Below are 27,544 nucleotides of genomic sequence, written 5' to 3' on the forward strand. Positions count from 1 at the left end.
CAGCTTTTTCAATAGGTTTTTATTGAAATGGTTACATTAGCAAATCCCACATACAGGTGTACACTATTGGCATGTAGACATATACCATACAATTTCACTACTTAGTTATACTTACATCAACCATACGGACCTAGGAGTTGTGCTGTCCAGAACATTTTAAAGGGCTTGTAAGACCTGGTTGCCAAGAAACCAGCTCACAGTCTACTCGCAGGTGTGTGTGGTCTAGACAAGGTAACTCCTCCTACAGGGAGTCCCCAAATTAAGCGAGTGATCAGCTTTGCTTCTTGGATCTTCGACGTATGTTCCTTCTGGCACAAGCTAGCCAATGGCGGAGCAAAATTCAAGTGTACAGTTTCCCTTTCGTCTCTCAAGGCAGAAGCCCAGCCATTGGCCACATGTAGGTATAACCCAGCCTCCCCCGCCCAATCACCTGTGTTGTAGATAGAAAAATAGTTAGTGTGCCATCCTCTGAGATGCTGTGCATAGTTAGCAGGAACCCAGAGTAAGTGCGGCTCTTGAATGACCCCAGTACAAAAGGGGCAACGTTACCATTTGATGAATACAAAAGCTACTGGGGGTCAAAAACAATTGTGACATGTATGGCCCAGGGTTTGGACAACCCCTTCTCTCGTCCAGGACCAGGATTGCTCTAACAGGTGCCGGAGTTCCCTGGACCCCAAACAGCACTTCCCAGCTTGGCGTCCGTTCCTGTTTCTGTAACCCCATTGGTTGTTTCCTTGGAGCCACTGCCACTCGGGAGTAGGCCCTGCTTCCCACGCTCAGCTAAGACACCAGAATCTGGCCCCACGCACTGGCCCAGGGCACCACTCCTCCAGCGGGGTCCGCAGCCTGGCCTGGGCACTATGAATGGGCACAGTGCCCTCTCTGCTTCTCTCCAGGACGGCACGGGCCATCTCAGGCTGGGCACCCAGGAAGGGAGTTGGGACCCTGGCACTGGCCACACATGGTGACCTGGTCCATCGGGCATGTTGGCAGTCACTGGGTGCCAGCCTTTCTGCTTGGGAGCAGCTGGCTCACCCAAGGGAAAGAATGGCCTGGACGTTGCAGTCCGCCTCCCCCACCCCCACTTTTGGTTTTCACAAACATCTCGGCTAGGTTCCTCCCAGTCACTAGAGAAGTCATGTAATGTCACAGTGTAAATCTACCTGCCTTAGGTGTGGATGAAGGATAACTCCGAGCGCAAATTAGAGTTTACGTGTGTTGGGTTAAATCTGTAAAAATCGCTCAGAACAATCGTCTGTAACTCGGTAGTTGCCAGTAGCTGCAGAGATTTCTGGAGAGAGAGGGTGACCACTGCTGAGGGCATCAGCGGCCATGCCTGGCACCCCACGCGGACCACAGTGGACTGGAGAGCACGGAGCGGCGCCGGCCCAGCATTAAACCAGCCTGAGGGCCCTGGGAGCGGCCCCGGGGTGAAGGGCCTCTGCAGCGGAGCGCAGGGCGCTCAGCATCCCCCAGGGCCCAGCTTCCACAGCAGGACGGCGTGGTTTGTGAAGACGCTTCCTGCTGAGCTGGGCCCACACTGGGCTCAGGCCCGGTGCTCTGGCAGCTGCCTCTGCACCAGCCGTGCCGTGCCAGGGCCGCTGCTTCAGAGAGGGCCAGTCCTTCCAGGCTGCAGAGCCAGGCCTTGCCGCCCAGCCTCACATCTCTCCACGCACACCGTGTCTCTCCACGCACACCGCATCCTTCCATGCACACCCCATGTCTCCAGGCACACCGCATGTCTCCGCGCACACCGCATGTCTCCGGGCACACCGCCTCTCTCCCCGCACACCGCCTCTCTCCGCGCACACCGCCTCTCTCCCCGCACACCGCCTCTCTCCCCGCACACCGCCTCTCTCCGCGCGCACACCGCCTCTCTCCCCGCACACCGTATCTCTCCGCGCACACCGCATGTTCCGCGCACACGGCCTCTCTCCGCGCACACGGCCTCTCTCCGCGCACACCGCCTCTCTCCGCGCGCACACCGCCTCTCTCCCCGCACACCGCCTCTCTCCCCGCACACCGCCTCTCTCCGCGCGCACACCGCCTCTCTCCCCGCACACCGTATCTCTCCGCGCACACCGCATGTTCCGCGCACACGGCCTCTCTCCGCGCACACCGCATGTTCCGGGCACACCGCATGTTCCGCGCACACCGCATGTTCCACGCACACCGCGTCTCTCCGCGCACACCGCATGTTCCGGGCACACCGCATGTTCCGCGCACACCGCATGTTCCGCGCACACCGCGTCTCTCCGCGCACACCGCATGTTCCGCGCACACGGCCTCTCTCCGCGCACACGGCCTCTCTCCGCGCACACCGCCTCTCTCCGCGCACACCGCATGTCTCCGGGCACACCGCATGTCTCCGCGCACACCGCATGTTCCGCGCACACCGCATGTCTCCGCGCACATCCTGTCTCTCCGGGCACACGGCTGGCCGAGGGAGAGCCCGCAGGAGGAAGGAGGGCCCAGCACTGAGGTTTGGCACTCCAGCAGCGCTGCCTCCTGCAGGTGTAACACTCCAGTTGTATGAAGTTCTAAGTGTTTATGTTTTTCACTTGTTGTAAAGTAGCTTCCTTTCCCCCAAATCAGAGTGAAGAAAACGGGAAAATGGCGTGAGCTAGGGTGACGTGCGAGAGGGACAATCCCAGATAAGACCCAGGCCACGGGCTAGGCCCCCGCAGGGCCTCAGGGACCATGAGAGCAGTCTTAGCGCAGACACTATGTCGTCCTTTCAGCAACCGAGGCTGCCGTGCCCTTGCCCGCCAGGGTCTGAGGGCTCGGGGGACGCAGCTCTGGAGAACAGGGGCCTGCTCTCAGCTGTGCTGCCGGGGACCCCGTCTCCTTTCTTCCAGCTCAGGGTGCTGGGGTCTGCCAGGACCCCCTTCGGAAAGAGGGCAAATCTCTGGGCTGTGCAACGACCCGGGGGCACCCCTGGCTGCAGGGGGCTCCAGACCCCTCACCCTGGCCTTCCGGAGGGGTGTGAGCTGGGACCTGAGCTGGGGCGGCCTCTGCAGGAGATGCATCAGCACAGAAGGCAGGCAGGCTCCGCAGGCGCACACGGTCTCCGTCTGGTTTCTGTAGTTTCTCGGCTGTTACCATACCTAAACCGCATGGGCTGTTACCATACCTAAACCGCACAGGCTGTTACCATACCTGAACCCCACGGGCTGTTATCATACCTGAACCGCACAGGCTATTACCATACCTAAACCGCATGGGCTGTTACCATACCTAAACCGCATGGGCTGTTACCATACCTGAACCGCACAGGCTGTTACCATACCTGAACCCCACGGGCTGTTACCATACCTGAACCGCACAGGCTATTACCATACCTAAACCGCATGGGCTGTTACCATACCTCACTGCACGGGCTGTTACCATACCTGAACCGCACAGGCTGTTACCATACCTAACCGCACAGGCTGTTACCATACCTAAACCGCACGGGCTGTTACCATACCTAAACCGCACGGGCTGTTACCATACCTAACCGCACGGGCTGTTACCATACCTGAACCGCACAGGCTGTTACCATACCTAACCGCACGGGCTGTTACCATACCTAAACCGCACAGGCTGTTACCATACCTGACCGCACGGGCTGTTACCATACCTGAACCTCATGGGCTGTTACCATACCTAACCTCACGGGCTGTTACCATACCTGAACTGCACAGGCTGTTACCATACCTGAACCTCATAGGCTGTTACCATACCTAACCGCACAGGCTGTTACCATACCTAACTGCACAGGCTGTTACCATACCTAAACTGCACAGGCTATTACCATACCTGAACCGCACAGGCTGTTACCATACCTGAACCTCATAGGCTGTTACCATACCTGAACTGCACAGGCTGTTACCATACCTGAACCTCATAGGCTGTTACCATACCTAACCGCACAGGCTGTTACCATACCTAACTGCACAGGCTGTTACCATACCTAAACCGCACAGGCTGTTACCATACCTAAACCGCACAGGCTGTTACCATACCTGAACTGCATAGGCGTTTTCCAGGCCTGCTGACAGCTCAACCACGTCCGCGGTATCACATGAACACGCACACTCACGCTCATCCTTGGCCCAGTGGCTTTGGGACAATTACCAACGAAGCGAAAAGAAAAGGTTAAACAGGATGCGCCGCGGGTAACAGCTGCTCTCAGGAGGGAGGACGCTGAACTGTGGGTGTCACAGCGGTCGCCCGCACTCATGTGTGGAGCAGGGAGCACCGTCCGCATGGGATCCCAAGCGTTGCTTCTGGCGGTGGGTGAGGCTTGAGCAGGGGAATCACACCAGTGCTTTTTCTAAATCAGTTGCTGTCAGCAGCTCCTCTGCCTGCACCTCAGCCAGCCTCCGGGGCTTTACTGCACGCCTGGCTCTCATGTTCCTGGGCAACCGGAGCCTCACGCTGGCTTCCAGCATCATCTGGAACAAGGGAACACCAGGGCCGGCAGACATTCCCTGTGGGGTTCTAAGTCCAGGGAGTGTGTGTGCCTGTGTGCATACTTTGTGTGTGCATATTCTGTGCATGCGTGTGTGTGTGTGAGTATGTGAGAGAGAGAGAGATAGAGGGAGAGGGAGAGCGGGAGAGGGAGAGGAGAGAGAGAGAGAGAGAGAGAGAGAGAAGAGAGAGGGGAGTGAGAAAGGGCGAGGGAGAGGGAGAGGGAGAGGGAGGGGGAGAGAGAGAGAGAGAGCGAGCGAGCGTGATTTGGGGCACCTGAGGGCGGGCACTGAGATGGAGACTCCTGTGGCAGGTACAGGTGACACGTGCATTTAAAACAGCTCCCAGGTGTCTGATGCACAGAGGGGCCACACCCTGATCACTCTTCCTTCCCTAAATTGCTGCTGGAGACCAGCACTGGGTCTCCATGCACCCTGGACGCCCTGCCAGCTCCCACGGGGCTCTCCCTGGGTCCCCCCAATACCTACCCCGTCACCAAGACTAGCAGCCCGGGCTTCCGCTCCAATCATGTGGCTCCCTCCTTTCCCACTGGGAAGTTTCCTGCTTAAGGCAGGCCCGGCCCCCAGGCATGGCAGTGCCTGCCCCGCCCACCCCTGTACCAGCTGTCTCTCTGAACAGAGACTTAGGCCCTCTCTACAGCAAAGCTTCCCTGCCCAGCATCTGACTCCAACAAGCCCCAAGGAGACACGTGTCATAACATATCTTCTTCTTCCCCAAGTGAGAGCAAAGAAAACAGAAAAACGGTGTGAGCTAGGGTGAAGTGCGAGAGGGGAAATCCCAGGTAAGTCCCTTGGCCATCCCAAGGCCCTCGGCTTGCCGTCACTGGGTGTTGCATTTCGAGGTGCTTCCTGGCCTCTCCACGCTGCACCACGCCCTGTGTGTGCCCTGGGCAACCCCCTCTTCATGACTCACCCTCATTACATCTGGTCCCACAGCCCAGTTGGCTGGTAATGTGCCGGTTTCCTATGACAGCCAAATCTTCATGACCGCTGGGTTCACCTGAACTGAGTGTCTGTGTTTGGCACATGGTGAGAACGAGATAAAGGCCTGTTGACAAAATCAGCCTTATAATCCTGCCTTTTTCCTTCCAAGTCCCACCTCCCAGAAATCAGTGTTTTTGTTGTGTGACATTTATGAGCAGCAACCACTTGTCAAGGTGACCTGACATCAATACCACCTCCTCGTTTGCCTACAGCAGAAATGCTGCATAAATAATAAAGGTGAACAGCAAGGCAACATTTTGATTTTTCTTCGGCTAAAACCAGTTTTTTTGCTTTGTTTTGGTTTTGTTAATCCTCACCCGAGGATATTTTCTCAAGTGATCCTTTTTAGAGAGAGTGCAAGGGAGGGAGGGAGGGAGGGGGAGAGACAGAGAAACATCTACTCGAGAGAAACACATCAGTCGGTTGCCTCCTGCACCTGCCCCGACAGGGGCTGGGGATGGAACCTGCAACCCAGGTACGTGCCCTTGACCGGGAATCAAACTTGTGACCCTTTGGTGGGCAGGGTGATGCTCTAACCACTGAACACACCACCAGGGCCAGTTAAAACCAGTTTTGTTTAACAGGTAGATCAAGGAAAGATTTGGACGTGAGGGGTAATAAAAATATGAGAAGAACTTATAAAGCCCATAGGAGACATGAAGTTAGTTAATTTAGCAACCTTATTTTGTGACTGTATCTCTTTTTAAGTTCTCACTGGAGGATATGTTTTTATTGATTTGAGAGAGAGAGAGAGAGAGAGAGGAAACATTGGATTGCCTTCCGCACGCCTGGATGTGCCCCAACTAGGGATCGAACCCACAACCTAGGTAAGCGCCCTAACTGGGAACTGAACTGCAACCTTTTTTGGTATACGGGACGGTGCTCCAACCACCTGAGCCACCTGGCCAGGCACAACCACATCTTTGGAAGCCGGGCTGTGGCAGGCGCGGGCGCTGGCGGGCAGGTGTTGAGGGGAGTGCCTCCTGGGCGTTCTCTGAGTCAGGCCTGAGGAGGGGCAGGGAGATGGAGCCTTTCTTAAAAAGTGGGGTTCACCAGACCTTACAAGGTACTGCTAACCCCTGGTGGTAGAACTGGTGTTCCCCGGAGGGGGCAGAGGCAGGCGGCCCTGGGCGGACAGCAGCCCGCTAGCACCACCCACTGCCCCCAACCCACCACGGGTGCCCAGCCTGGGCCTCCGCCCGTGGCCAGCTGGCCAGCCACACCTCCTCTGTCCCTGAAATAACGGGAAAGGAGGGCTATGGGAAGTTCTTCCCTTAGGAAGTTAAACATCACCAAATTGTAGGCATTGGCATTTTAACTGTCACAACCCAATTCCTGCTGCTCCGGACCTCAGCCCACATGCCCTGGGGTCTGCCAGCTCAGAGCCCACTGCAGGGACGGAGGTCTGTGGTGGAAGTCACGGCTCTGCCCCCTCTATCTTCAAATAGTCCCCCCACCGTACCCCCCAAACGATCAGAGGTTACCATACACTCCCCGGGGAATACCCGCGGTGGCTGTGAGATCTGCAGCAGCGGAGAGGCTCATCGATGTGGGAAAAGCACCTCTCCGCACCCCCAACCGCGCACGCCTGGCCCACAAGCTCTGAGACTTGAGCTTCTCGGGGCAGGAGTGTGTTCTCACCAAGCTCACCCCCCAGCAGCCCTGCTGCCCCGCCCCGCGAGGCCCCTGGGTGGCTCGGCGAGGGTTTCCCTCAGCTCAGCCTCCAGCAAAGAGGCCGCTTTTGAGACAGTCATGCCTCCCTCGCTCTGCCGGCGTGCACGGCCTGCGCGGAGAAGCCACTGTCCCTCGGGACAACGCGGGGCACTGTGGCGCTGAGAAGGAAAGCAGCTCCCACGTCCAGAAAAGAGCGTCTAGCTGGATCTGAAGCCGCAGGGAACTCCCTGTAAAAACCCCTCCTCGGTTATCCGGCAGGAAACGTGTGCCCTAGATTTACCAGAAATTCAAACACGACATCAAGAAGTGGATTTTTAGGGGCCTGAATTTTACATGTCTTCCCAAGTAATTTAATTGAAAGTAACTGCTTTTGTGAGACCGCACAGGTCGGAAGAAAATGCTGCGCTGGGACCTGAGTTCTGGTTCAGAAAAGCGGGTGTGGTGCGGCCATGGCGAGAACGGCCCCTTTCCCGCGGGAGGAGCCGAACCAAACCCCAAGGCAGGCGCGGGTCTGGGGCCTCCGGCGCCCGGACTCCGATCTCTCGCCAAGCCGGTGGCCAACCTGTCCATGAACAGGGCTTCTTGAAGCTGTTTTTTATAAAAAATATTTGTACAGTGCAATGACTATAACTAGGAAACGAACAAAAGCCCTTGGTTAAAGGGAAAAAGAAAAACCCGCCAAGACCTTAAAACTCTGCACTGTTCCAACCTCGAGCGATGAAACCCCAAACCTGCTGAGACGCGGAGCCTCAGCTGCTCTGCCTGGTTCTGCGCGGGTTTCGCTCCGGGCCTAACTGTGTCCAAGGCATCCTAGCAACAAATCGCAAGCAGAGAGGCTGTTAAAGAGAAGCCGGTGCCGTGGAGAAGGGCGAGGGTCCCCTCACACTCCTGTCTGGCAGGTCGGTGAGAAGGGCGGCCTGGGGACACGGGCGGTTTGCTGCTGGTCTAACTCTTGGCGTACGGGGACTGAAGGTCCGTCCTCATAAACAGACAGGAGGGCTCTGACACTCCGCGGCGTCACCAGGAGAAACAGGCTGCACTAGGGTGTGTCCTTGAGCAACAAGGATGTCTACATTTGTTTCGTAAATTTGCTCATCGTGATTCCGTGTTGGGATTACTCTTAAAATGCATGTTTCTTGTGAGGTTAACTTGATGTCATCCCAGGTGTGTCAGGGCACGTGTCCCAGATCTGCGCTGAGTGGGCCCCCGCGCCTTCTTCATCCGACACCGAGGCTGGCGGAGAGCACTGGGCTGCACCGGTGAAGCCCGAAGCGAGGTGCTCGTCCGGTGTCTGCCGGCAAGGGGGTGATCCGACCTTCTAGAGAAAAGCATGCAGAACCCTTCTGATTTTGACACCCACTGGCTGTCAGGCTGGGATGATTGCCAGGCTGGCCTCCTGGGTGCCACCTCGCCACGTGTCTCAGTGGCTGCCAAGCAAATAAGTCACAGGCCTCGGGGACAGAGCCTTCAGTGTTCGGCGGTCACAGAAGCGCGTGACACCTTCTGTCATGCTCTGTGACCGTGTGGACGATGCCTGTCCGGCACAGCCGCCTGCAGCCCGCGGCGATGCTCTGGGTGGTCAGTCTCAGAGGAGGGACAAAAGGTGAGGCTTTCTCTCAGGATCCTTCAGAAAGAGGCCTTTTAACAGGAAGTAGATTAAGAGACAGGAAAATACAGAGAGGGCCATGCAGCAGCGACTCGTGCCCACGGCGGTAGAAGTGCGCCTGTGGGCATTAGCAGGCATCGTAAGTGGGGAGCACAAAGGTATTTAAAAATGCCAGCATCGCCCCGGCACAGACAGCATGTGGCTCTTCAGACACATGTTTACGATGCACCATGAACTCTGGGCTGCCTCCTCTGCAAACAGCCAGGCTCGTCGGGGCCATGGTCAGTGGCCAGCTTTGGGCGGGGTTTGGCTGCCACCAGGTCACCTGGGACACAGGCTGTTCTCAAAGCCTCACCAGGGGGGAACTTTGCAATTTACCCCTGAGCCCCCGCCTGAGCTTGGAAAGCGCTGCCATTCTTTCAAAACAGACGCTGACAGGAGAATACAAAACAAGGAAGGTGATGGTGATCGTAAATCAAATCACAGAAGAGGTGACCCCCAACGGCCCCTCTGTAAAAAATCAGGTTTTGTTCTCATCATACATGTCCAAGGAAGGCTCGAGTGTGGAGAATTCACTTTCATACACCAGGCTCCGAGGGGACAGAGAGCTGCGCTGGAAGAAGTGACCACCTGGAGAAGGGACAAGAAGGACAGATCACTAGGTCGTCAGGCCTCTGCTCCCCACACTTCCCACGTGTCTTAGAGGAAAGAAGGTGAATTATCTTCCAAGCAACACATTGTCTCAAATATGTGTCTATATTTTGGGTTCTTGTCATGAGAAAAATGCAAAGAACTCAGGCATCCCTCAATTGAAGCCGCTTTAAGCACGCCAATTCCAACGTTTGGGTCCCCAAGAGATGACCCAATGGAGCTCTTCGGAGCAAAAGCTGCCTGGTGCGCTCACACAGCCTCCACTCGCAAACCTGAAGACGCTGACCGGGGGGCCCGAGATCACATGGGAAATCCCGTGTCTCCTGTCTGAGTCCGGGGTCGGGGCACACAGAGCCGCTTCACCCCCGGGCAGACTGAGGTTGTGACTCTGAGGCTCTGATAGTGCCATACTAGTTCTTATTTATATTAAAGTTATACCTGCACATGGTTCAGACAGTTCCTCCCACAGGTGCAAGACCAGTAATCTGCAACCCCCTTCCTCAGAGACAGCCACTTGGAGCCTGTTCGTGGCATACCGCCCCCCATGTCCCTAAATAGCATGTTTCCAGCCTCAGACTTTACCTGCTGAACCCCCACTGTGGAGGACTCCCCCATCTAGCCCTTTACACAGCCACACATCTCCCCATTGCCTCGGCATAATTATATTTTAAAGAAAATTCAATGTTTACATTATTTGACTATTTGTGCTATTCAGAGCTAAGCCATGCTTACATTTCCTTTTCTGAATACCTGTGTTTCGTGTTACAGTTTTATTGGGGTATAACTGACATATAACGAAATGCACATATTTAAAGTGTATAATTTGATGAGTCTTGGCCTATGTACACGTCCCTGAAACGATTGCTGAAATCAAGACAGTAAGCATCTCCATCACCCCCAAAACTTCCTGGTGACTCATAATTCTTCCTTTCTTTCCACCCTAGTCGTACCCCAGGTAAATGTAGGTGAGTTTGTATCTTTCTAGAATTTTACGTAAGTGGAGTCGTATAGTAATTTATTGGCTCTTACAAATAAAGCTGCCATGAACATGTGTGTGCATCTGACTGCCACTGCCCTCGGTGGGTTTCTAGGAGCGAAAGGCTGAATAGATGCAAGTCGACGTTTCTAAAGCGGGTGAACTACTGAGCATCCTGCCAGCGGTGTGAGTTCTACCTCCCGACACGCACACAGTCAGTGTTTTACGTCAGCCATGGAAGGAGTGCAGCAGCATCTCACTGTGGCGTAATTTGCATTCCCCTGATTTCTGGCATTTTTCATGTGCTTATGTACCAATTGTATATATTTTGTGAAGCATTTTGTTCAAATCTTTCGCCCATTTAAAAAATTGGGTTGTCTTCCTATTATTGAGTTGTAAGAGGTTTTTTAAAAAATATATTTTATTGATTTTTTACAGAGAGGAAGGGAGAGGGATAGAGAGCCAGAAACATTGATGAGAGAGAAACATCGATCAGCTGCCTCTTACACCCTCCCCACTGGGGATGTGCCCGCAACCAAGGTACATGCCCTTGACCGGAATTGAACCGGGGACCCTTCAGTCCGCAGGCCGATGCTCTATCCATTGAGCCAAACTGGTCAGGGCTGTAAGAGTTTTTTTAAAAAAATATTTTGGACACAGTTCCTCTGTCAGATATACATGTTTTGCAAGTATTTTCTCCCAGTTTGTGGCTTGCTTTTCTATTTTCTTAACAATGCCCTTTGAAGAGCAAAAGTTTGAAATTTTAATAAAACCTGATTTATTGATTTTTCCTTCTATAGTGGATGCTTTTGTAGTAGGATAAATAAATCTTTGCAAAACCCAAGGCCAATAAGATTTTTATCCTATGTGTTCATCTAGAACTTTTATAGTTTTAGTTCTTACATTTAGATAAACCACTTCAAGTACATTTTTTGTATATGGTGAGAAATAAAGATTGAAGTTCATCTTTCTGCCTATGGATATGTTCAATAGTTTCAGCATCATGTTTAAAGAATTAGCCTTTCCCCATGGAATTGCCTTGAGACCTTAGTTGAAAATCTATTGCTCTTAGAGGTATGGGTTTTTCTGGGCACTATTTTGTTCCAGCATTGCGCTTGCCTATCTCTACTACAGCTTTAATTGTTAAAGTTATCCATCTTGTCACTGGTTTCCTAAATGTACTTAAAGTTATTTTAAAGTCCATGACAGATATTTCCAATATGTGTATTTCTTGTGGATCTATTTCTATTCTTTGTTTTTCCTCCTTTTTTGGTCATTTGGTTTTCTGGTATGCCTGTGTTTTTGTTGTTGTTGTTAATTCTTACCCGAGGATATTTTTCCATTGATTTTTAGAGAGAGTAGAAGGGAGGGGGAGAGACACACAGAGAGAAATATCAATGTGAGAGAGAGACATCAATTGGCTGCCTCCTGCACTGGGGATTGAGCCCACAACCTGCACTGGAAATTAAGCCCACAACCCGGGCATGTGCCCCAACCAGGAATCAAACCGTGACCTCCTGGTTCATAGGCTGATGCTCAACCACTGAGCTACACTGGCTGGGCTATGCCTGGTATTTTTTATTTTATTGTATTATTCTTTCTTTAAAAAATATTTTTATTGATTTCAGAGAGGAAGGGAGAGAGAGAGATAGAAACATCAGAGATGAGAGAGAATCATTGATTGGCTGCCTTCTGCATGCCCTCAACTGGGGATCGAACCTACAACCTGGGAATGTGCCCTTGACCGGAATCAAACCTGGGACTTTTCAGTCTGCAGGCCTACGCCCTATCCACTGAGCCAAACCAGCTAGGGCTGTATTATTTTTTCTTTATTAAAGTATACTTGACATATAATATATTACTTTCAGGTTTATAATATAATGATTCTACCCTTATATACCTTACAATATGATCATGGTAAGCCTATTATCATCTGTCACCATACAAAGTTATATTATATTTACTTGTTTTATTTATTTTTGTTAACCCTCACCCAAGGATATTTTTCCATTGATTTTAGATAGAGTAGAAGAGCAGGAGGAAGAGAGAGACATTGATTGGTTGCCTTCCGCACAGGTGCCAGGAATCCAACCTGTAACCCAGGTATGTGCCCTTGACTGGGAATTGAACCCAAGACCCTACAGGGTGCTGGCTGAGGCTCTAACCATTGAGTACAACAGCCAGGGCCAAAGTTATGACATTATTGATTACATTCCCTGTGCTGTACATTATATCCTGTGACATTACTTTATAACTGGAAGTTTGTACCTCTTAATCCCCTTCACCTTTTTCACCCCTTCCCCACTCCCTCCTTTGGCAACCATCAGTTTGTTCTTTGTATCTATAAGTCTGTTTGTCCATTTGTTTTCTTAGATTCAACATATAAGCGAGACCATATGGTATTTGCCTCTGAGTTATTTCATTTAGCATAATACAAGGTAGGTCCATCCATGCTATCACAAATGGCAAGATTTCATTCTTTTTTATTGCTGAATAATATTCCATTGTATCCTACATAATAAAAGCCTAATATGCAAATCAACCGAAAGAGAAGAACTGGTGGAATGGCTGGTCGCTATGATGCGCAATGACCACCAGGGGGCAGACACTCAACACAGGAGCTATCCCCAGCCCACAGGCCCTAGGCCAGCCAAGGCAGGTGCCAGCGGGGGTCCCTGAATGCTCCACCAGTTGCCCCACAGAGGGAAGCGACTGGCGGTGGCAGTGGGTGGTGGGGCTGGCAAGCAGGCAGCACCAGGCTGGCCAAGGCAGTTGCCAGCGGGGGCCCCCCAATCACACTGCTGGTCGCCCCACAGATTGGCCCTGATTGCCATTCAGGCCTAGGGACCCTACCCGTGCACGAATTTTGTGCACTGGGCCTCTAGTCTATATATATAAAACCCTAATATGCAAACAGAACGAATGGTGGAACAACGGAACAACGGAACAACTGGTCGCTATGACGTGCGCTGACCACCAGGGAGCATGCACGGTACATGGCAGGCATTGGCAGCAAGCAGCAGAGCATGGAACATGGTGGGCATCGGCTGCGGCGGAATAGTGGAGCAGGTGAGCGGAGGCACCAGACCAAGGTGGGGCACCAGTCGCTGTCTCCAGGGAAAACCTCTGGTGGTTACTGAAAACTCTTTGCTCCCATGTGCCGCAGTCCCACCCAGTGCTCATACCCGCTGCCGGCGCTGGAGCCACCGCTTGCACCCACTGCTGGTGCCTGGCACTGGCCCTGATCACCCCAAGGGCTTCTCCACCATTCCCACCTGCTGATGGTGCTGGCCCTGCTCACACCTGCTGCTGGCGCAGGCCCCAATGGCTCCATGCTGTCAGCAGATGCGAGCTGGGCTGGCACGATCAGCCTGTGGGAGTGGCAGTGGCTGGAGTGGGGCTGCCAGCAGACAGGGGGCTGGGGGCCGCAGTGGGAGGGGCCAGGCAGGGGTGCGGAGGATGGGCTGAGACCCACTCCTATGCCCACTGCAGCTTCACGGCCCACAGTTCCTTTCAAGGTGCACGAATTCGTGCACTGGGCCCTAGTCTATAATAATATGCCTTGTATTTTTGATGGATTGCTAGACATTGCATGTGAAAAATGTGGAGATAAACAGAGGCTGCTGATGGTGGTGTCTTCCATAGGTTTCTTATTGCCTTAAGAAGGAATATATCTCTTTTAGGATATGGCATGTCACTTATATCCAATTAGAAGTTAAGCAGAGGCAGAGTTGGGCTAGTCAGATTCTGGTTCATCCTCAGTTGCAGGGTGCAGAATGTTGAGGAGTCCAGTGGAAAGCCTCGGGTGTTCATCAGGGCTCGTTCTCCTTGGTGGGCCCTGAACACCCCAGTTCGTCTCACAAGCACACTAAGACTGCCGGGCTCTCCTCACCGCTGTGGCTTTCACCCACATGTAGCCACTTCACAGTGTTTGTTCATGACAGCAAATGCCTGAAATGCCCAGTGTTGAACTTTCCTTTTCTGGGCTCTTAGTACCTAAGGTCCTCACTGCATTTATAGCTCTTCAATGGCTTAAAATCAAATATTCAAAAAAAGGCTTTTCCCTATTTGCTGTTTTTGCTGGTATGCTAGTTCCACTACAACAAGCTAGAATGACATTACTAGAAGCAGAAACCTAATCAACTTATTATCAATGGCTTCGGGTTCCCTCAGTGCAGTGGTTCTCAACCTTCCTAATGCCGCGATCCTTCAATACAGTTCCTCATGTTGTGGTGACCCCCAACCATAAAATTATTCTCGTTGCTACTTCATAACTGTAATGTTGCTACTGTTATGAATCGTAATGTAAATATCTGATATGCAGGATGTATTTTCATTGTTACAAATTGAACATAATTAAAGCATAGTGATGAATCACAAAAACATTATATAATTATATATGTGTTTTCCGATGGTCTTAGGCGACCCCTGTGAAAAGGTCGTTCGATCCCCAAAGGGGTTGCGACCCTCAGGTTGGTGACCCACAGGTTGAGAACCACTACCTTAGTGTGTCTTAAAAGTCCTTTCTAGATTTTAGAATCCTGAAACTGACAAATGCAATTAAAAAAATAAGAGATTTTGCAATTCTCTGCAAAATATAAGTACTTGATTATGTGTATTGTCCTATCTGCTGTTTTATATCTTTCTTCCCCTTTTAGACCATAAACTACTCATAAGTACAACTCAATATACTTTATTATTTTTTAAAAATATTGTTTAATTGATTTCAGAGAGGAAGGGAGAGGGAGAGAGAACTAGAAACATCAATGTCGCAGCAACATCTTTACAGACACAGCTCCTAGGGCAATGGAGACGAAGGAGAAAATAAGCAAATGGGACTACATCAAAATTAAAAGCTTCTGCACAGCAAAAAAATCATCAACAAAACAAGAAAGCCCACTGCATGGGAGAACATATTTGCCAATGATATTTCTGATAAGGGCTTAATATCCAAAATGTACAGAGAACTCATACAACTTAATAAAAGGAAGATAAACGATCCAATCAAAAAATGGCAAAGGATGTAAATAGACACTTTTCGAAAGAGGACAGACAGAAGGCCGAGAGAGAGAGAGACACATGAAAACATGCTCACAGTTACTAATCATCAGAGAGATACAAATCAAAACAACAATGAGGTACCATCTCACACCTGTCAGAATGGCTATCATCAACAAATCAACAAAGGACAAGTGCTGGCGAGGACGTGGAGAAAAAGGAACCCTTGTGCACTGCTGGTGGGAATGCAGACTGGTGCAGCCACTATGGAAGACAGTATGGAGTTTCCTCAAAAAACTAAAAATGGAACTGCCTTTTGACTCAGTGATCCCACTTCTAGAAATATATCCCAAGAAACCAGAAACACCAATCAGAAAGGACATATGCACCCCTATGTTCATAGCAGCACAATTCACCATAGCTAACATCTGGAAACAGCCTAAGTGCTCATCAGCAAATGAGTGGATTAAAAAACTGAGGTATACCTACACAATGGAATACAATGCTGCTAAAAAAAAGAAGGAATTTTTAACATTTGCAACAACATGGATGGAACTGGAGAACATCATGCTAAGCAAAATAAGCCAGAGAAAAATAAATATCACATGATCTCACTCATATGTGGGATATAATGATCAACATAATTTAATGAACAAGAACAGATCCAGTCCTGACCGGTTTGGCTCAGTGGATAGAGCGTTGGCCTGCAGACTGAAGGGTCCCAGGTTCGATTCCAGTCAAGGGCATATACCTTGGTTGTGGGCACATCCCCAGTAGCGGGTGTGCAGGAGGCAGCCAATCGATATTTCTCTCTCATCAATGTTTCTGGCTCTCTATCCCTCTCCCTTCCTCTCTGTAAAAAAATCAATAAAATATATCAAAAAAAAAAAGAACAGATCCAGAGACAAATGGCAGGGGAGTAGGGGCGGGGGGTAGAGAGCAACCAAAGGACTTGTATGCATGCATATCAGCATAACCAATGGACACAGACACTGGGGCTTGCCCGGGGTGGGAATGGCTGGGGGTGGGGGTGGGGTGTCAATTGGGGAAAAAGGAGACATATGTAAAATTTTAGACAATAAAAGAAAAAGATTTTTTTATTGATTTCAGAGAGGAAGAGAGACCTAGAAGTATCAACAATGAAAGAGAATCATTGATCGGCTGCCTCCTGCACACCCCTGGAATTGAACCTGGGACCCTTCAGTCTGCAGGCTGACACTCTATCTACTGAGCCAAACTGGCTAGGGGACAACTCAATATACTTTATTTCTGTCTCTTCACACTGTGCCCATAAACACTACATAACGTTGAGAGGACTGGGGGATGTATATTATCCCAATTAGGGGTAACTAATTTGTGTCCAACTAGTTTTAACTTGGAACTATCTCAGCATGAATAAAAAGGGCTTTTACACTAAGAGACAATCAAGAACCCAGAAATTAACCACCCTTGCTATTTATGTACATCATCAGTTTTGGTAGTTATATGGCCTTCATAGAAATTATGAAGATTCTTAAATAACTGAAATGTCCATCAATTTAGAATTGATTCAATATAAAATGCATTTATTAATATTAAAGAGAAGAGTGCAGATGGATCTATATGCACTGATTTAGAATAATCTCCAAATATTGGGGAAGAAGAATATTATGATCCACATATTCTTTTTTTGGATAATCTATTGTTTCCTATATTCTTGGTCTCAAATTTTGTTAAGTACTCGTTTTCTGATTCATTTCTAGCAAAGAGAAACGGAAGCCTGTCTATGCCTTGAGGGAACTGTTGATGTAGATGCAGAATGGGAAAGAACTGTGTAGAGTTGAGCCATTTAGGGGAAACCTGTCAGGTTAAGATGAAGACAGGAAATGTTTACAAAAGCATAGGTCCCTCCTACTTACAAATGTAAACATTAGAGAGTCTGTGACAGTATTAGGGAAACCCTTTTCTGAGATTTCTGATCTTCAAAGATGTAGTTTTCTTCTGGGATGCTGCATTTAATTCTTAAGACACCCTATGTTGTCCTGGCTGGGTGGCTCGGTTGGTTGGAGCATCGTTCTGTACACCAAAAGGTTGCAGATTCCATCCCAAGTCAGGGCATGCATGTTTCTATTGCCTCCTTACTCTCCCTCTCCACCCCTGTATAGGGGGAAGGACACACAATAAGAATAGGATCACAGTTGTTTAATGATTATTCAGCTTACTAACTATAGACAAGAGGCATTCTTACAGACTCTGGAAAACTGGAGGATGTGTTGCAAGGGGCTGTAAAAAAAAATAAGAGATGGGAGATTTGAAGATGGCGGCATAGGTAAATGCCCGCACTTACCACCTCCCACAACCACATCAAAATTACAATTAAAATACAGAACAACCATCATCCAGAATCGCTGGAAAGCTGGTTGAATGGAAGTCCTACAACTAGAGAAGTAAAGAAGAAAGCACAATGAGACTCATAGGAGGTGCGGAGGCATGGGATGGGTTGGTCTGGCACCCACGTGTGCCTTTTTTCAATCGGGAGGGCGACTGTCTCTGCGGAGGCTGCCTTGAGGAGCAAGGGGTCCTCACCCCACACCAGATGCCCAGCCCAGGCAGAGCTGGGAAGAGGAGTCCCTATGAGCAGTAAGAACTATGGGCTGTAAAAACCAGTACAGATTGGGGCTCAGTGACACAGAGGCTGCTGGAGACCCAGCTGTTCCTCTTTAAAGGCCTGCACCATGAACTGACCTTACAAGGTCCCACTGCCTCTGAGCTCCAGCACCAGGGTGAGGCTCTGAGGGACACATATGAGGAGAAAGTGGATTGTCTGGCATCGGGGTGGTTTTCCCCCAGACGGAGGTGCCCACAGGGATCATTGTTCCTATGGTGGGACCTCCTGGGTTGCAGAGCTAATTGGCAGCCATTTCTGTTTGCTCTGCCCTGGTGATTCCCTAAGACCCTATCTCATCCAGTTTATAACCACACCCAAGCTGTGTGCAGCGTCTTTTGCATATGAATGGCCTGTCCTTGCTCAGGCTAAAATCTGTCAAACAAGCTGCAGCTGGGTCAGGGAGCCCTAAACCTATCAATAAAAGACCCATGACCCAGCACCAGCACCAGCCTGCCTTGATTCATAGCTGGGCCTCATCTGGGCACTTCCAAACCTGATACAAAGAGGAGGAATCTAAAGATCTCTCTGTAGTTGAGTGGCCCCAGGCAGTGGCTGACTTTGCACCTCCCTGGAGACCCAAGAGCCAGTATACCCAGTGGTCAGTGTGAGACCACACCAGGTTACAACTCTACACATTCATAAGCGGCACACTCAAGGGGCAGACTCAGTGAGCACCACTGAAGCAAGTCCTGCTCCATAGGGGTGCCTCCTGCACAGCAGCTCCCCCACTGTAGTTGCAGCTGGTCCTCACAGCCAACTCCTCCCGGTGATGGTGCCATGAGGACATGACTGATGTCCCCAGAGGAAGCTGCAGTCCCTGTACTTGTCAGCCTTTCACTGTGATTTGAGTTTTTAGAAAGTAACTGGGACGTTTTACTTTTTGCCTCTATAAACTGCCCTAAATCCCCAGGATGTAACCACCCATTACAGTTTGTTAAGTATGTGACCAAAAGCGAGGTGCTGGGAATGCATTTTTCTGGGTTTGAAGAGAAAGAAATCACTTGTGTCTTTGAATTCTGAAGGACTCTTCTCTGTCCATGAGCCTGGGCCATTCCTATCGTAGTCATGTGCGGTGTGTGTTGGTCATGAGGAAAGAGCCTCCGAGGACCCCCTCTGCCTCTGCCTCTGCCTCTACCTCTGCCTGGAGCAGGAGGCACCGCTGGGGACAGGGCGGGGGGGGGGGGGGGGGAGGAGGGTACGGGGGGGCAGCCTGCCTGAGGCTCTGACCCAGGCGGAGGAAACCCTTGCCCTTGTGTGGTTAGGTAAGACCAAGTGACACTTTCTTCAAAGGGAACTTTTATGAAAAACTTTAAAGAAAGCCGAAGTGAAGGAACTGTGTAACTTTTACAGATTTGCTGGACTTCTGGGTTTCAAAGCCTCCTCAGAGACTGCAGGCCATTGCTGCCAGCACAGCTCCCCTCCTGGGCACCTTCTCACTCTGGCGTTACCTTTCCCCTTCTCCTCAGGCTGAACTCGGTTCTGATGTTATCTGGACCTGTCCTTTTAGACCCCTCAGTGAGGAAAGCGCTCTCCAGCGAGGTCTCCAGCTTCCCTCTCGGGCGGTTTTGCAGCTCTCCTGTCCGAGGGAGTCTTCCCAGAGGTCGCTTTACCTATGGGTGTTGAGAATCTTCCTCTTGTCACTGACCCAACTGTGCCAACCCTACTTCTTGCCCGTGGGCTTGTCTGTTAGGTAGCTCTGAGCTGTAATGTTCTAAACCAGCTCCCCACCCCTACCCCCCACCCCCCCGCACTTTCTTTTGTGACCCCATTCTTTTAATTCCAGGATCCAATCTGCATCTACTTCACTCCTTCCAAAATTCCTGGGCCTCCTCGTGGAAAGCCATGCTCTGTGAATGTTATAGAAACTCTTGGAAGTTTTTGTGATCTTCAGTTATATAATTGTTTTCTAGACATGACACCTAAAACACAAACCAAAGAAAAAACAGACACACTGGATTCCCATCAAAATTAAAACTTGGGAGGTGGGCCCAAGATGGTGGTGTAGGAGGATGCTGAGCTCGACCCTCCCAAGAACACACAGAATGTACACCTCTATTTAGAGCAATTCCTCCTGAGAGGCAAGAGAGGGCCAGTTGAACAGCTTCTGCACAACAAGTGAGACGGACCACATACGGCAGGCTGGGCGCCTCAAGAGTGCAGGGCTGCTGCAAGGAGTCTCCAGCCAACTCTCCCGGAGCCGGCTCCAGCAGGAGTGTGTGTGCACTGGGCCCCTCGGCTGCAGACTGATCCAGTGCGCCAGCAGGATGCAGCTGCAGGCACCCACTGGGTTGCACACTCATGGGGGGCTCCCCTACGCAGAGAGAGTGCGAACTAGCGCAACACTGTGGTAGCTCACACAGGGCTGTCCCGTGGAGAAAGTGCAGAACAAGTAAGGCGTTACAATGGCAACAGTTAAAGAAATGGGGTGCACCACATGCACACTGGGCAGCCCGCCTGGATCCAATCTGCAAGGAAGCACACACCGCTGCCCGACCCGGACCCACTCATCCTGGCCATGCAGCACACCAGGTGCCCACGTGCACCACCCTGACCAGGAACAGCCTACCCAAACCATTGGCACACAGTCTACACAGAGACCACATCTGCAAGATTGGGAGAGAGAGCTATTTCATCTAACTCAGGAACAAACACAGAAAGTCAAACGGAAAATGGGAGACAGAAGAATGGTCACCAAATGAAGAAACAAAAAATACCTGGAGAAAAACACTAGTGAAACAGAGATAAGTAATTTGTCAGATAAAGAACTCAACTTCAACAAAGAGGTAGAAAATATAATAAAGAGCCAATCAGAGATGAAAAAGACAGTAACTGAAATGAAGAACATATTAGAAGGAATTAGAAAAGGGGCAGAAAGTACAGTTGAAGAAATAATGGCTGAAAACTTTCCTAATTTGGGGCAGGAAACAGACATCCAGGTTCAGGAAGCACGGAGAGTTCCAAACAAGATGAACCCAAAGAGGTTCACGCCAAGACATACTGTAATTAAAATGGCAAAAGTTAAAGATAAGGTAGAACCAAGATGGTGGCATAGGTAAACACCGGAGTTTGCTGCCTCGAACAACCACTTCAAAAATACAACTAAAAGACGGAACGGACATCAACCAGAACCACAGGAAGGCTGGCTGAGGAGAGACTCTTCAACTAGAATGAAAAACAACAGCATTACGAGGCCCAGAGGAGGCGCAGTGTGGAAAATTTAAAGGTACGGTGGTGCGGCGGTGCACGCGCAAAGCGGGCTGGTGGCTGAGGGCGCGGTTGTTGTTTTCAATCAGGAGAGAGTCTCAGACTCTGGGCTACAGATCCGGGCGAGTCTCTAGGGACCCAGACTCAAACGGGAGAAGCGGGACTGTCTGGCTACGGTCCCTCCAAGGTTTGCAGCGGTTGCGGGGACAGAGAGGCAGAGCCCCTGGAGACGGACTGAGAGCAGCCATAGCTGCTCCCTCCCCCCGCCCTGTTGAGCCCGCCCCGCCCAAGCCCTGAGCAGAGCCATTTGCCAGATCGCCTCAGGCAAAGGCTGGACTAGCGCCTCCCCAGAGGACTGAAGTTTTCCACACAGCTGATTCCTACAGCCAGTCGGCCTGGTGGTCAAATCCCTCTAGTGTTAACTACAACAATTAAGACTTGGCTAGAACAAGACTGCGCACAAAGACCACAAGGGGGTGCACCAAGAAAGCATAAAAGATGCGGAGACAAAAAAACATGACAGAAATGGAGGATATGGAGCTAAAAATCGCAATTTTGAGGGCTTGCTATAAACTTGAGCAGAGCCTCACGAAAACTAATGAGACCCTTGATGCTACGATAAAGAAATTAGAAAGTAAGCATACACGGACTGAAATAAAGAATATTATACCCAATAGCAGTCCAGAGGAGCACAAGAATCAAACCAAAGATTTGACAAAAAACACCCAATTGGAAAAGCAAAATGAAAAAAGAATCCGAAAGTGTGAAGATAGTGTAAGGAGCCTCTGGGACAGTTTCAAGCGGACTAATATCAGAATAATTGGGGTGCCAGAAGATGAGAGACAGCAAGATATTGAAAACCTATTTGAAGAAATAATGGCAGAAAACTTCCCCCACCTGGTGAAAGAAATGGACTTACAGGTCCAAGAAGCGCAGAGAACCCCAAACAAAAGGAATCCAAAGAGGACCACACCAAGACACATCATAATTAAAATGCCAAGAGCAAAAGACAAAGAGAGAATCTTAAAAGCAGCAAGAGAAAGAGACTCAATTACCTACAAGGGAATACCCATACGACTGTCAGCTGATTTCTCAACAGAAACTTTGCAGGCCAGAAGGGAATGGCAAGAAATATTCAAAGTGCTGAATACCAAGAACCTACAACCAAGATTACTTTATCCAGCAAAGCTATCATTCAGAATTGAAGGTCAGATAAAGAGCTTCACAGATAAGGAAAAGCTAAAGGAGTTCATCACCACTAAACCAGTATTATACAAAATGCTGAAAGGTATCCTTTAAGAAGAGGAAGAAGAAAAAGGTAAAGATACAAATTGTGAACAACAAACATGCATCTATCAACAAGTGAATCTAAGAATCAAGTGAATAAATAATCTGATGTACAGAATGAACTGGTGATTATAATGAATCAGGGACATAGAAAGGGAATGGACTGACTATTCTTGGGGGGGAAAGGGGAATGGGAGATTTGGGAAGAGACTGGACAAAAATCGTGCACCTATGGATGAGGACAGTGGGTGGGAAGTGAGGGCGGAGGGTGGGGCGGGAACTGGAAGGAGGGGAGTTATGGGGGGGGGGGGGGAAGAGGAACAAATGTAATCTGAACAATAAAAATTTAATAAAAAAAAATTAAAAAAAAAAAGTTAAAGATAAAAAAACAATTTTGAAGGCAGCAAGAAGGAAACAAGTCACATACAAGGGAAACCCCATAAGGCTATCAGCTGATTTCTGAGCAGCAACCGTACAGGCCACAAGGGAGTGACAGGAAATATTTAAAGTGCTGAAAGAAAGGAACCTACAACCTAGAATACTCTACCTGGCAAGGTTATCACTCAGAACTGAAGAAGAGAGAGTTTCCCAGATAAGCAAAAACTAAAGGACCTCATCACAATTAAACTGGCTTTCCAAGAAATGTTAGAGTCTTCTTTATGCAGAAAAGAAAAGGCCACAACCAGAAATAAGAAGATATAAGAAAAAAATTGCAATGGTAAAGGCAAATATATAACAAACACAGTAAATCAACCACTTAAAAAGCTAATATGAAGGTTAAAAGACAAAAGTAGCAACATTAGCCGAAACCGGTTTGGTTCAGTGGATAGAGCATCAGCCTGCGGACTGAGAGGTCCCGGGTTCAATTCCGGTCAAGGGCATGTACCTGAGTTGCGGGCACATCCCTGGTGGGGGATGTGCAGGAGGCGGCTGATCGATGTTTCTCTCTCATCGATGTTTCTAACTCTCTGTCTCTCTCCCTTCCTCTCTGTGGAAAATCAATAAAATATATTTTTTTAAAAAAAGTAGCAACATTAACTGTAACTAAATAGTCAAGGGATACACAAAACAAAAAGCTATAGAACATGTATCAGCTTAAAATAGACTGCTATATATATATAAATAACTATATATATAGATGAATATCTATGAACCTCATGGTAACCACAAACCAAAAACCTACAAAAAATATAGAGGAACCCAAACAAAACACTAAAGAATATCTGCAAATCAAAAGGAAAGGAACAGAGAACAAAAACAGCCAAAAAAATTTAACAAAATAAGCACATACCTATAAATTATTACTAATTTTTAAAATAGATTTTTCAGAGAGGAAGGGAGAGATAGAAACATCAATGATGAGAACTATCAATCGGCTGCCTCCTGCATGCCTCCTACTGGGGATTGAGCTGGCAGCCCAGGCATGTACCTGACTAGGAATTGAACAGTGATGTCCTAGTTCATAGTTTGACTCTCAACCATTGAGCCACACCGACTGGGCTCAATTATTAGTTTAAATGTAAATGGACTAAATGCTCCAATCAAAAGACATAGGGTGGTTGAATGGATAAAAGAACAAGACCCCTCTACACGCTGCTTCCAAGAGATTCACTTTAGATAAAAAAACACACACACAGACTGAAAGTGAAGGGATAGAAAAAGAGAGCCCATGCAAAAAGAAACAAAAAGAAAGCTGGGATAGCAATACGCATAGCAGGCAGAACAGACTTCAAATCAAAGAATGTAAAAAGAGCCTGGCCGTCATGGCTCCGTGGTTGAGCGTCAACCTATGAACCAGGAGGTCACAGTTCGATTCCTGGTCAGGGCACACGCCCAGGTTGTGGGCTCGATCCCCAGTCATGGGATGTGCAGGAGGCAGCAGATCCATGATTTTCTCTCATCACTGATGTTTCTACCTCTCTCCCTCTCTCTTCTTCTCTGAAATCAATAAAAATATATTTAAAAAAAGGAGAGACAAAAGGATATTACATAATTATAAAGGAGTTAACCCAAAAAGAGGATATAACAATTATAAATATTTATACACCCAACATAGCTGGAAGTATCAATGGACATAAAAGCAGAAATTAACAGTAATACAATAATTGGAGAATTTGATACTCCACATACGTCAATGAATAGATCATCCACACAAAAAATCAACAAGGAGATAATGGTTTTAAATGCCACACTTGACTAGACTGACTTAATAGATATTCAAGGAACATTTCATCCCCAAACTGCAGATTACAGTTTTCTTAAAGGCACATAGGACATTTTCTAGGATAGACCACATATTAGGTCACAAAATAAGCCTCAACTTTACTAAGATTAAAGTCATATCAAGCATATTTTCTGACCACACTGCCACAAATGAACTACAGGAAGAAAGCTGGAAAAAACACACATATGTGAAGATTAAACACCATGATACTAAACAACCAACGGATCAAAAAGGAAATCAGCCCTGACTGGTTTTGCTCAGTGGTTAGAGTGTTGGCCTGAGGACCAAAGTGACATGGGTTTGATTCCGGTCAAGGACATGTACCTCAGTTGCACGCTCAATCCCCAGCCTAGGTCAGGGCATGTGCCTCGCAATCAATGGATGTGTCTCTCTCACATGGATGTTTCTCTCTTCCTCTTTCCCTCCTCCCCTCCCTTCCACTCTCTCTAAAAATCAATGGAAAAAATATCCTTAGGTGAGAATTAATAACAACAAACAATCACAAAAAAATCCCCCAAAACTTCCTTGAGACAAATGAAAATGAAAACACAACTTTCCAATATTTATGGGAAGTTCATAGCTTTACAGGCCTACATTTAGAAACAGGAAAAATCCCAAATAAACCACACAACCCACTTTACACCTGAAGAAACTAGAAAAAGAACAAAATCCAAAGTAGAAGGAAAAAAATAATAAAGATCAGAAACTACAAAACAGAGACAAAATAAAACAATAGAAAAGATCAATGAAACTAAGAGCTAGTTCTTTGAAAGGATAAACCTCTAGCAAGATTCTTCAAGAAAAAAGAGAAAGTGCCCGGCTGGTGTGGCCCAGTGGTTGAGCATCAGCCTATGAACCAGGAAGTCACAGTTTGATTCCCGTCAGGGCACATGCCTGGGTTTCAAGCTCGATCCCCAGTAGGGCACACGCAGGAGGCAGCCGATCAATGATTCTCTCCCATCATTAATGTTTCTGTCTCTTTCTCCCTCTCCCTTCCTCTCTGAAATCAATAAAAAAAAATATAAAAAGAAATAATATTAAAAAAGAAAAAGAAAAAAGAGAAAGAGCTCAAATAAATAAAATTAGAAATGAAAGAAGAGGGATTACAATCAACACCACAGAAATACAAAGGATCATTAAAGAACACTGAACAATTATATGCCAACAAACTGGACAACTGAAATGGATACATTTCAAACAACAGACAACCTTCGAAGACTAAATCAGAAACAAACAGAAAATCTGAACACACCGAATACTAGCAATGAACTTGAAACAATAATAAGAACTACCAAAAACAAAAGCCCAGCACCTGTCGCTTCACAGGTGAATTCCACCAAAAATTTAGAGAAGAATTAATACCTATCCTTCTCAAACTATTCAAAAAAATTGATAAGAAAGACTTCTATACTCATTCTACAAGAACAGCATTAACCTGATACCAAAACCAGGCCAAAAAAGAATTACAGGCCACTATCTCTGATGACCATAGATGTAAAAATTCTCAACAAAATACTAGCAAACCCGATTCAACATACATTAAAAAGCCTATACACCATGATCAAGTGGGACTTATACCAGGAATGCAAGGGCAGTTCAATATCCACAAAACAATTAATGTGATACATCACATCAACAAAACCAAAGATAAAAATCATATGATCATCTTAATAGAAAAAGTATTTAACAAAATTTAACATTCATCTCTGACAAAAGTTCTCAAAAAAGTGGGTACAGAAGGAACTTACCTAAAATGATAAGGGCCATACATGACAATCCCACAACTAACATCATACTCAGTGGTGAAAACTAAAAGCTTTTCCTCTAAGATCAGGAACAAGTCAAGGACGCCAGCTCTTACTACTATTATGCAGTACAGTATTGGAAGTCCTAGTCACAGCAATCAGACAAGACAAGAAAAAGAAAGCCATCTAAAATGGAAAGGAAGAGTAAAACTGTCATCATTCGCAGATGACATGATACTATGTATAGAAACCCTAAAGAATCCACCAAAAAATTAGCAGAATAAATGAATTCAGTAAAGTATCAGGATACAAAACTAATATACAGAAATACGTCACACTAATAATGAATGATCAGAAGAAGAAATTACAAAAACAATTTCATTTACAATTCCATCTAAAGAATAAAATAATAGGTATAAATTCAATGAAGGAGGTGAAAGACATGTACTCTGAAAACTGTAAGATGCTAAAGAATGAAAATAAAGAAGACACTAATAAATGGAAAAATACACTGTGCTCATGGACTAGAACAGTGATGGCGAACCTTTTGAGCTCGGCGTGTCAGCATTTTGAAAAACCCTAACTTAACTCTGGTGCTGTGTCACATATAGAAATTTTTTGATATTTGCAACCATAGTAAAACAAAGACTTATATTTTTGATATTTATTTTATATATTTAAATGCCATTTAACAAAGAAAAATCAGCCAAAAAAATGAGTTCGTGTATCACCTCTGACACGCCTATCATAGGTTCGCCATCACTGGACTAGAAGGATTAATATTGTTAAAATGACCACTAAGAAGGCTACAGATTCAATGTAATCCCTATCAAAATACAAATGGCCCTTTGAATTAACAGAAGTATAACAAATAATTTTAAATTTATATGGAATCACAAAAGACCACAAATAGCTAAGCAATCTGGAGAAAGTAGAACAAAGTTGGAGATATCAGGCTCTCTGATTTCAAACTACTACAAAGCTATAATAATCAAAATAGTATGGTAGTGGCACAAAAACAGAACCCAGAAATAAACCCTTGCATATAAGATCAATTAATTGAAGACAAA

General features: G+C 47.8%; 1 protein-coding gene across 1 annotated transcript in view; it reads right to left on the reverse strand.

Moving 5' to 3' along the window:
* The window catches only part of RNF130 (ring finger protein 130), a 140,228-nt gene continuing 112,684 nt past the window's right edge, over positions 1–27,544 (reverse strand). Inside the window, exon 8 of the mRNA XM_070416785.1 lies at positions 1–9,372. Coding sequence (XP_070272886.1) covers positions 9,263–9,372 — 110 coding nt within the window. The 3' untranslated portion in view covers positions 1–9,262. The remainder of the gene's footprint in view (positions 9,373–27,544) is intronic.

This window comes from Myotis yumanensis, unplaced genomic scaffold, assembly GCF_028538775.1.
Source record: "Myotis yumanensis isolate MYYU_CA2020_CCGP unplaced genomic scaffold, mMyoYum1.0.hap1 SCAF_5, whole genome shotgun sequence".
Classification (NCBI taxonomy): Eukaryota; Metazoa; Chordata; class Mammalia; order Chiroptera; family Vespertilionidae; genus Myotis; species Myotis yumanensis.